General features: G+C 54.2%; 1 protein-coding gene across 1 annotated transcript; it reads left to right on the top strand.

The window, feature by feature from the left end:
• Positions 1–1,270: 1,270 nt before the first annotated feature.
• Positions 1,271–6,732, top strand: LOC141730555 (uncharacterized). Its single transcript, XM_074549097.1, has 2 exons — positions 1,271–1,521; positions 3,488–6,732. The coding sequence occupies exon 2, from the start codon at positions 5,526–5,528 to the stop codon at positions 6,636–6,638; it is 1,113 nt and encodes a 370-aa protein (XP_074405198.1). The 5' UTR covers positions 1,271–1,521; positions 3,488–5,525; the 3' UTR covers positions 6,639–6,732.
• Positions 6,733–10,308: the final 3,576 nt, after the last annotated feature.

The following is a 10,308-nucleotide window of genomic DNA, read 5'->3' as shown; positions in this document are numbered from 1 at the left end:
CTTGCAGAGTGGCAGCAGAACCTTTCGCTCTCATTTTGTGCCTCTGTGGGTCGTTGGTGCCACCTGACAGGAGTGGCACCGGGTGACCCCGCAGAGGAGGTGCCCTGGGTGTCTCTCCAGCCCATAATTTCACCCAGGCCCCGCTGAGCCCACCTGCCCCAGCGGTGCCTCCCAACACAGGCACAGAAATGAGCCATTAGGTTGTATTAATATTGCCCCACTACTTAGTGCTCATTAAAATGTGCTTTGCAGAATTTAATATGCGGCTTGAAATGACACAACGTATTAAGTGCTTAATATACTAGAAATTATGAAACTATTGCAGTCTAAGTAATATGAAATAATTAGAGTGAATTAAACTTCACTGGCAGAATGAGGGAAAGGCTTCAATTTTTTTATAGTTGGTGGGGTTTTTTTTTTGTCGCTGTTGTTTAGTCTCAAAATAGTCGAATGGGATAACAGCTCCCGAAAATAAACAGCCGGAGTCGGGAGTTTTAAATAATTAAAGCAGGAAGGCGCCTGTGTGTGAGGAATGGGGGAAGCAGAAGGTTCTGCGGCCGCAGCGGATGGAGCCGCTCTTTCGGGCGGGTGGCGGAGCAGCCCCGGGAGCGGCTCAGCCTGGCCCGGCCCGGCCCCATCTGTCCCTGCCGGGGGCTCTCGGGCACAGATCGGGGACAGATCGGCTCCGGCTGCCGGGCCGGCGCTGCCCTGTGCGGGGCAGCCCCACCTGGGGGTGCGGGCAGCGGAGACCCCCGGGACAACCCCTTGGGCAGGGATTTCCCCCTTCGGGAAGCGCTCGGAGCCATCGCTGGGGTTGAATTCCGGGGGCTTTTCCTGGCGGGAGGCGATTCCCGGGGCTGGGGATGCCCTCGGGAGCGTCTCCAGCAGCGGTGCCGAGTGCCAGCTTTGGGCAGGGGCTGGGAATGGATGGGAGTGGATGGGAATGGGCCGCTGGGCACCGAGCGTGTCCCAAACCTCTGCTGCTCCCCGTGTGGATGAGTTTTAGATGGGAGTTTGGGATGGAATTCCCTGTGAGGGTGGGGAAGGCTGGGATGGCATTCCCAGAGCAGCTGTGGCCGCCCCTGGATCCCCGGCAGTGCCCAAGGCAGGCTGGAGCAGCCCGGGATGGTGGCAGGTGTCCCTGCCATGGCAGGGGTGGCGCGGGACGGGCTCTGAGCTCCTTCCCACGCCAATTCCCGATTCCTGGAAGGCGCCAGGAGGTGGCGGCTCAGCCCAGCCCAGCCCAGCGCTCCCCTCCGGAGCCGGGAGCGAGCGGAGCCTTTGTGCCCGGGCTGCCCCTGGGCGGGCACAGGGCGCGACATCCCCCTCCCCAGGGGCCTGTCCCCGCCTCTGGGGCTGTCCCAGCGCTGCTCCCCCCCGGGACAGCATCGATCCCGAGGGACGGCGCTGCCCCCGCTGCCATCCCAGCCCGGCCGGTTCCGCTGCTCGTTCCCTTATCCCGTCCCCAAACCAGCCACGAGGATGCCGCGGACGCTGCGCCAAAGCCCCGCCGGAGCCAAGGTAAATAAACGCCGCTGTCCCTCCCCTCCGTCCCCGAGCGCCCCAGGAGCGATCCGTGCCCGGGAGGCTGCACCGGCTGGCACAGCCCCTGCATTTCCCTGGGGATGCATCCCCGCGGGATCTGCTCCATCACCTTCCCAAGGTGTCCTCTGGGCATCCTCCGCGGGATCTGCTCCATCACCTCCCCAAGGTGTCCTCTGGGCATCCTCCTCCCCTCCCAGACCAAAGCTTTTGGGGCTTTTTCCCAGCACAGCCCTGCTGTGACCCTTTGGGGGTGATCCGTGGTCCCACAGGGGTGCTGGCAGGATCCTGCCCACCCTGCGTGGGTTTGTTCAGGGTCTGAGCAGCACCTGAAGGGTTCAGCGTGACCAAAGTGATCCCATGGTCCCACAGGGATGCTGGCACATTAATTCCCAGGATCCTGCCCACCCTGGGTGGGTTTGTCCAGGGTCTGAGCAGCACCTGAGGGTTCAGGTGTGACCAAAACGATCCCGTGAGCTGTTGGCTGCCTGCAAACCCAAAAGATCTTTCTTGGGGAAATAATCCCAGCTGTTTCAGGCTCTGCCTGAGGACAAGGTGATGTTTAGTCCTGGCCTGGCTGGAGGTCCCTCCTGCCTTCTCTTCATTTTTTTGGGAAATCCATTTAATTTGAGTGATGATAAGTCTGGCCGGTGTCCTTTGGGCTGAAATCCAGCATTTTAGGGGTGAGTGTGAGCAGGACAGCAAGGAGCTGTGCATAAACAGGGGTGTCCAAGTGTGAGGAGAGGTGGGTTTAATTAAATTGATTGAATTTTGGGTGCTAATGAGGCTTTTTGTGTGTTGCTCTGTTGCGAGAAGGGAGTGAGCAGGGCAGCTCTCCTTGCTTACAGAACTACTTTTAATTCACGTAACAAAGTGAACCAAATGATTTTCCTGGAAACTTAAACCACATTTTCCTGGGGTTTTTCTGCCCCTCAAAAGCCACCAATCCCTCTGTTTGATCTCTTTTCTGAGTCTTACAAAGTTATGGGATCTGCTCCTTTTGGAGGGATTGTTTTGGAGATCTTGCACCTCAAGACTCAATCATAAGATTCTACATCTTTTTTGATGTTTTTTTGGAGATCTCCAGGCTGAGCAGCTCCATCTCCTCCCCCTGCCCTCACAAGGGGGTGTTTCATTCCCCTCACCTTTGCAGTCCCCTCCCAGTTCTCAGGACCCTCCTGCAGGTGAGGATGAGTGGGGCAGGATCCCCTTCCCGACCCCCGGCATGGTGGGCAGTGCTGCACAACTCCTGCCCCAAAGGAAGAGGCCAGGAGCCCTTTTTGGGGATCCTCTGGAGCTGCCCTGGCTCTGGGGCTCAGCCTTGGGCTGCAAGGGCTGTGAGTGTCCCCTTGCCAAGTCTCGCACGTTTTAATTCGCTCCTTTCCCAGGCATTCCTGCGTTTACGGCTCTGCTCAGCCCGCATGCCAAGCTCCCTCCAGAGGGTCCCCACACCCCATAACCCGTGTGGGCTCCCTGGGGAACCCGATGTGCTGTGCCCTGGAAGGTTTCCACCTGGGCAGGGGCTTCAGGCTGGATTTTGTGGGAATCTGGAAGCTGGCAGGAGCCGCGTCTCTGGGGCTCTGTCTGAAGCTGGGGCTGTTACTCTGCTGCCTTGTGTTCAGGTGGGATGGACCTGGGAACGTGCTAATTGTGTCAAAATGGAAGAGAAAGGGGGAAAAAAAGGAGAAACCTGGGGGAAAATGGATTTTAGTGATGCCTGCACCACGTCGGGGAGCACATTTGGAGCTGGTTACCCTCTGCAGCACGCGGCCAAGGCAAACACCGCCAGCCCAGCCAGCTTTGGCTGCGTGCTTGCCATAAACCCTTGCAAGGGCATCCAGACTAGCACAGCCCTGGAGCCACTTCCAGGATTAGGCCTTACTCCCTTGAAAAATAAACCTTGGCAGGAGTTCCGTTCTCCCCAATAAAAATTCCGTTTTCACAGCTCCAATCAAGTTTTCCAGAGCCGTGGTCCAAACGAGAAACTGCACACAGAATCCCTGACCCGGGAGAAGGAGATGGAGCCCTGCATTTAGGGCTGTGCCAGGCTGGAAATCTCCAAAGTTCTGGGTGTCCCAGCCATGGCAGAGCCCCGGAGTGTCCCAGGAAATCTGTCCTGGCACAGCAAAGCTCTGCCACGGCCACATCCCTGCTGCCAGGTGGGTGAGGCTGCTCTGCAGGGAGAGCTGGCATTGCCCAGCCTGGAGAGGAGAAGAGAAGGTTCTGGAATATCTCAGAGCTCCTTGCAGGGCCTGAAGGGGCTCCAGGAGAGCTGGAGAGGGACTGGGGACGAGGGATGGAGGGACAGGACCCAGGGAATGGCTTCCAATGGAATTTCCAATTTCCCAAATGGAAAATGGGAAATTTGGGTGGGTTTTGGGAAGGAATTGTTCCCTGGGAGGGTGGGCAGGGGCTGGGATGGAATTCTCAGAGAGGCTGGGGCTGCCCCTGGATGTTCCCAGGCCAGGCTGGACAGGGCTTGGAGCAGCCTGGGATGGTGGAAGGAGTCCCTGCCCATGGAAGAGGACAATTCCAGAATTCCATGATTCCATGAACTCGTCCATTGGGCCTGTCTGTGAAAGGAGGATCCACACCACGCTCGATCTCCGTGTCTGAAGATGCTCAGGAACAAAAACCCCAGGTGAGGTTGGGGCTGGAATGCTCCATTGGGCTCCCAGCTGTGGCAGCACGCTGGATTCCGTGGCACCAGGGGTCACAGAACACCTTTTATGGAGCTCTTGGCAGGAGAACAACGTGTTAAAATAACAGATGTGGCAAATCACAACCACATTCTGAGAGCTCGCTGCAGCTCGGGTGTGTGAAAACAATGGGCTGGGTTTAAATTGCTTTGGGTTTTTTGGGTTTTTTTCCCCTAGAAAACTTCCACGGGTAAAGAAATGGTTGAAAGAAGAAAAGGCTGAAAGTGCAGATGGGGGTTTGCCTAAAGGAGCTGAGATGGGAAGGAGGGTTGAGCCTTGGAGAGCTCCTTGGTGCCTGCAGTGAGATTTTCCTTCGGAGGCCGCTGAGTTCCGGGGATGGATCCCAAGGGAATGAGGTAACCCAGTGTCCCCATGAGCAACCGTCCCTCTGGGACACCCCTGTGGGAATGTGGCACTGCCTGAGGCTGGGAATGCAGGATGTGGCTGGGGGTGTGGGTTCTGTCACATCTGTCAGAGCTGGGGCTGTGATCCTCTGCTCATGGGGCAGGTTCCTTTATCTCTGCCACAACCTCCAGGAGATCTCTTCTGTTCATGGACCATTAATTATTAATTATCTTCTGTTCATGGCCAGCGAGTGTCCCTGCACGGCTGATCCAATCCCAGCATCCCTTGGGGAGATGCTCCGCCCAGGGGAGGAGCCAAGGATTCCTACCTGGGTACAATCTGAGGTTTGGGACAGCACAGCAGCCTTTGCCCACTGCATTCCCAGAGAAAGACCAGGCCCATCTAAACCACCACTGGAATTTCAGAGGAAAACTCCCCCCTTGTGCAGGATCCCTGCTGCAGCAGAGCCACAGCTGGCACTGCGGGAGGGCTGAGCCCCCATGGATGGGGCTGGGACACCGCCCTGACACACAGGGGGCTGTTCTGACTCTAGCAGTGTTGGTTTGTATTACTGAATTTTTAATTTTAATTGTTAATTTTTATTTTATTTTTTTTTAAATTTTAATTTTTAATTTTAATTGTCATTTTTATTTTAAATTTTAATTTTAATTTTTAATTTTAACTTTAAATTTTGGTTTCTAATTTTTATTTTTCTTAATGAAGAACTGCTATTCCCGCTCCCAAATCTTCGCCCGAGAGCCCCTTAATTACAAAATTACAATAATTCAGAGGGAGTGAGTTTACATTTTCCATTTCAGGGCAGGCTCCTGCCCTCCTGAGCAGACACCTGTCCTTCCAAACCACGACAGGCACTGGGGACATGGCTGGGTTGGTGCCTGGACTGTTCTTGGAGGGATTTTCCAGCCTGGTGATTCCCTGATGGTCCCTTCTGCAGAACCTGCAGCTGTAGATGAGCTGGGAGCACAGCAGGGAATACCTGGGGCTGTATCCGTGTTTTCCCGTGGCTGTATCCGTGTTTTCCCAGGGGTATATCCATGTTTTCCCGGGGCTGTATCCGTGTTTTCCCAGGGGCATATCCGTGTTTTCCCAGGGGTATATCCGTGTTTTCCCGTGGCTGTATCCGTGTTTTCCCAGGGGTTTATCTGTGTTTTCCCGTGGCTGTATCCGTGTTTTCCAGTGGCTGTATCCGTGTTTTCCCGGGGCTGTATCCGTGTTTTCCCAGGGGTATATCCGTGTTTTCCCGGGGCTGTATCCGTGTTTTCCCGTGGCTGTATCCGTGTTTTCCCGTGGCTGTATCCGTGTTTTCCCAGGGGTATATCCGTGTTTTCCCGGGGCTGTATCCATGTTTTCCCGGGGCTGTATCCATGTTTTCCCGTGGCTGTATCCGTGTTTTCCCGTGGCTGTATCCGTGTTTTCCCGGGGCTGTATCCGTGTTTTCCCGGGGCTGTATCCGTGTTTTCCCGGGGCTGTATCCATGTTTTCCCAGGGGTATATCCATGTTTTCCCGGGGCTGTATCCGTGTTTTCCCAGGGGTTTATCCGTGTTTTCCCAGGGGTATATCCATGTTTTCCCGTGGCTGTATCCGTGTTTTCCCATGGCTGTATCCGTGTTTTCCCGGGGCTGTATCCGTGTTTTCCTAGGGGTTTATCCGTGTTTTCCCGTGGCTGTATCCGTGTTTTCCCGTGGCTGTATCCGTGTTTTCCCAGGGGTTTATCCGTGTTTTCCCAGGGGTATATCCGTGTTTTCCCGTGGCTGTGTCCGTGTTTTCCCGTGGCTGTGTCCGTGTTTTCCCGTGGCTGTGTCCGTGTTTTCCCGTGGCCGTATCCATGTTTTCCCGGGGTTTTCTGGGATGGGCTGGCTCTGCAGCTCCTCAGAGGTGCTGGCACCAGCAGCACTGTGGATTTTCCCGCAGGCCCCTCCCGGGGGAGCAGAGCAGAAGGGACAGGCTGTGCCTGCCCGGCTGATAAAGAGGAACAAACTCAATCGAGCACCACCAAACCCCTGTGTTTGTCACGGGACGCGGCGTCCTGAGCACCTCAAACCAGACCCAGCCCTTTAAACCATGGCAAGAGTGGGATATTGCTGGGGGTTGGGTGCTTTCTTTGGTTTCAAACCCTTTTTTTTTAAATTTTAACCCAATTTTTTTTTTGTTTTAAACCCCTTTCCTGGCCATCACTTCACAGCTGATTTTTACTTGGACATATGGGAACATCCCTGGTACAGCAGGTCCGTCATAACCCCAGTTCCCAGAGGGGAATTTGGCCTCCAGTCTGCTCCAGGATGTGCCATTAATCCATAATTTATTGTTTGGGAGAGCCCAGATGTGAGCACGGGAGCAGCCACTCCACAGCAATTTTGGCCAAGAGGTGCCAATTATTTCCTGGTATCATTTGAAAGAATTTTGGGTCCCCAGACGGGAGAAAACTGCAGGACATCTTCATTGGGAAGGGGAAAAGCAGTGCTAACAGTCTGTCTTTATTAGCAGAGAAAAGAAAGATATTTTAGCTACAGGCTTCCAACTCGGAAAAAAAAAAAAAAAAGGAAAAAAAAAAAGGAAAATTCAGCTGAAAGAGAGAAGTCGCTGTTTTGAAAGAGTTCACTGGGTGGAGACATCAAACAGAAAGGATCTTGTGTAATTCTGCTTTTTTGGTCTAATGCTAAATTCACCCCTTTATTCCTTGGCTTTCCCACAGGGAGCTGGCTGAGGAGCGCTCAGGGAAAAGCTGAATTTTGGAATTTTGGAGAGGCTGGGAGCATGTGGCATCTCCCAGGGTCAGCCCCAGCCTCTGCTGTCTCTAATTTTTGCCCAGACATCTGATATTCCCGAGCTCTTCCCACCCTCCCAGGCCTCTGCAAGTGTTAAGTATTTTTTTTGCATCCAGCAAATGGAACAATAAGGGAGGACTTAATTTTCCCATCTGTCAACTCATCCCGAACAAATTGTACGTCTTCCTCTTCGGAGTGAAATCTCAGCTAAATTAAAACATTTACTGTTCATTTTCATGTAGCAGAGGTTCTGCAGGAAATTCTGTCATCACATTTGGGTTGGTTTCTCTTTTCATTTTTTTTTTTTTTTAAATTTTATTTTTCTTTTTTTAAATGTGTCACAAATGACGGATGGTTTGGTTCTGGAGCTTGGGTGGTGGCTCTGTCGGAGGTATCCAGCCTGGAATTGTGCTGCCCCAGAGTAATGCTGGGCAGGTTGAAGCCAGAATTATCATGGAATTCTGGAAGGATTGGGGCTGGAGGGACCTTAAATCCTAGCTCCCCTGTCCCAGGGTGCTCCAGCCTGGCCTTGGGCACTGCCAGGGATCCGGGGGCAGCCTCAGCTGCTCTGGGAAGGGGCATTTTGGGTGTCCCAAGGGGCATTTTGGGTGGCACAAGAGGGGTTTTGGGTGTCCCAAGAGGCATTTTGGGTGGCACAAGAGGGGTTTTGGGTGTCCCAAGGGGCGTTTTGGGTGTCCCAAGGGGCGTTTTGGGTGTCCCAAGGGGCATTTTGGGTGTCCCAAGGGGCATTTTGGGTGTCCCAAGAGGCATTTTGGGTGCAGGAACCCCCTTTCCTCTCACAGCTTTATTTCCTTGCAGATGCTGTCTGTCTGTCCTCCCCCCGGCCCGTCCCTCCTGCTGTCCCAATGTCACCCAGCTGGCCGCCTCTGATAAGGGCTCCCGGGGCAGATAAGAAGTTCCTCCCCTTCTCCTCCCTCTCCTGGAGCAGCAGCAAATGGTGAGGCCGGGCTTTCTCAGCCCTTAAACCCCCAGGAAAGTGAAACCAATCCCACCCCCTCCCAGGCTCTGGGAAAAACATTTGTGAACGCAAGTCTTTGGTGAGAGAAGTGAAATAATAACAACAAAAAAAAAGTTGGTTTCCCTTCTCCTGAGCAGCCCCAAGCCACCCTTGAGGTTCCAGGGCAGGGTTACCTGGAGCAAACCCTGCTCTGTGATGTGGCAAGGACACACCCTGCAGGACACAGGTAGGAATTTGGCTCCGGAGCTGTTTTTATGGGAAAACAAAAGGGTTTCATGTGTTTTTGTGACAGTGCAGAACCAGCGCCAGCTCCAGGCTGTGAACTCTCCCCAGCCTGTGGGAAATGAAGGATGTCCCTCACAAGGTCCCCCCAAACAGCAGCAGCTTTTCTCACCCTTCCCAATCAGCTTGAGAGCACCGTGGTGGCAAATCCCAGGAAACTGGGGGAATTTCAGGGCAAATCAATGATTTCTCCCTGTGTCCTGGTGCTTGTCCCTCAGTGAGGCATTCCCAGGGAGCATCCGTGGATGCAGGAGGAGCAGGAATCCAGCTGGGATGTTCAGAGGAGCTGTGGGAATGCCCCACGCTGATCATGGTGCCTTGGGCAGGCTGGGCAGAGCTCCAGAACAAAGCAGGATTTATTCACAGCATCTCCTCCATGGATGCACCTTGGGCAGCACCAGAGCCCAGCCAGGGCTGCACCCAAGATGAACCAAAATGGCCCCAAAATGCACGAGGGGCACGGGCTCTGTCCCTGGGATCAGCTCTGCTCCGTTTGCACCTTGCAGTTCATTGTCCCATCCCAGCTCAGCCCAGGCAGTCCCACCCTGCTTGTTTTTCTCTCTGCAGCCCACGGGGTTTGTGCTCTGGGCTGAGGTTTGGGGCATTTGTGCTTGGTGCCAGCTGGGGCAGGGATTGTTTTGTGTCCCTGCTCTGTGCACAGAGCTCAGCATCCCTCATGTGAACCCAGACCCACCCACTAAAGCAGCACAGAATGTGAAAAATAGAAAATCCAAACCTGAGGAGGGGCAGAGGCAGCTCCTGCGTGGCCCAGGGTGTTGGGAGCTGCTGGTGGCTCCAGGCAGGAGCTCTGGGGCAGATGGGGGTCAGGAATTTGGGGTTTGCTGCAGCAGGGTCAGTGCTGGTGTCACAACGGGGGTGTTGAGGCGCTGCATCCCCGGCTAGGCCAGGGCTGGGCCCGCGGCCCTCAGAGAGCGAGAGCTCACGGCAGGAAGGGGCAGCAAAGGCTCTGTGGGATCTCAGCCCCTCAGGACTGAGGTGTCACCGAGAGCACCCTTGGGGGGCTCGGGAGTCCTGGAATGTTCCAGAAGTGTCTGGGGGCTGGACTTTGATCCCACACAGGAGACGACACCTGTATGAGGACAGGAGGGTTTCACCGGGGTGAATGGTGAAGGGATTGGTTAATTAGAGGGTGAGACACAGGGTTTAGGATTTCTGTACAGGGGGGTTTAGAGAAGTAAGATGGAGGAATTGGGGCGTGTCCTGTCCTTCTTCTTCTTCTTCTTCTCCTCCATCTTCTGTGGTGATGGTGGCACTTTGGGATTGGTCATTACTGAAAGTGCACCGGACAATAAAAATAAAAAGGATTGGGGAAAAATGATAAATATTGTACACGTAACAATGGGTATAAAGATAGGTGACCGTCCGGAGGGCAGCACAGTGTGCTCATGGCTGGCTGCTGAGCAGAGCTCTGTCGGGCTGAAAGAAAATCTTTTAGATAAACAATTAATAAACATAAAGACCGAAAGAAGAACTGAAGCCTCTTCTCGTCCTTCGATACGCGGGCTGCCCCAAGGCCACCCCGGGCCTTTCCAGGCCCTCCAAACAGCCGAAAACCGGACAAGGCTCCGCAGAGTTTGGGTCAGAGCTGCAGACAAAAGGCTCCTTGTGGCCAGGGCTGACAATGACAAATAAAGAGGAACCTGTTGATCTAGG

Source organism: Zonotrichia albicollis, chromosome 11 (genome assembly GCF_047830755.1).
Source record: "Zonotrichia albicollis isolate bZonAlb1 chromosome 11, bZonAlb1.hap1, whole genome shotgun sequence".
In the NCBI taxonomy this organism is placed as follows: Eukaryota; Metazoa; Chordata; class Aves; order Passeriformes; family Passerellidae; genus Zonotrichia; species Zonotrichia albicollis.
The sequence above is the reverse complement of the archived record's forward strand: the minus strand, read 5'-3'. Positions and strand labels throughout refer to the sequence as shown.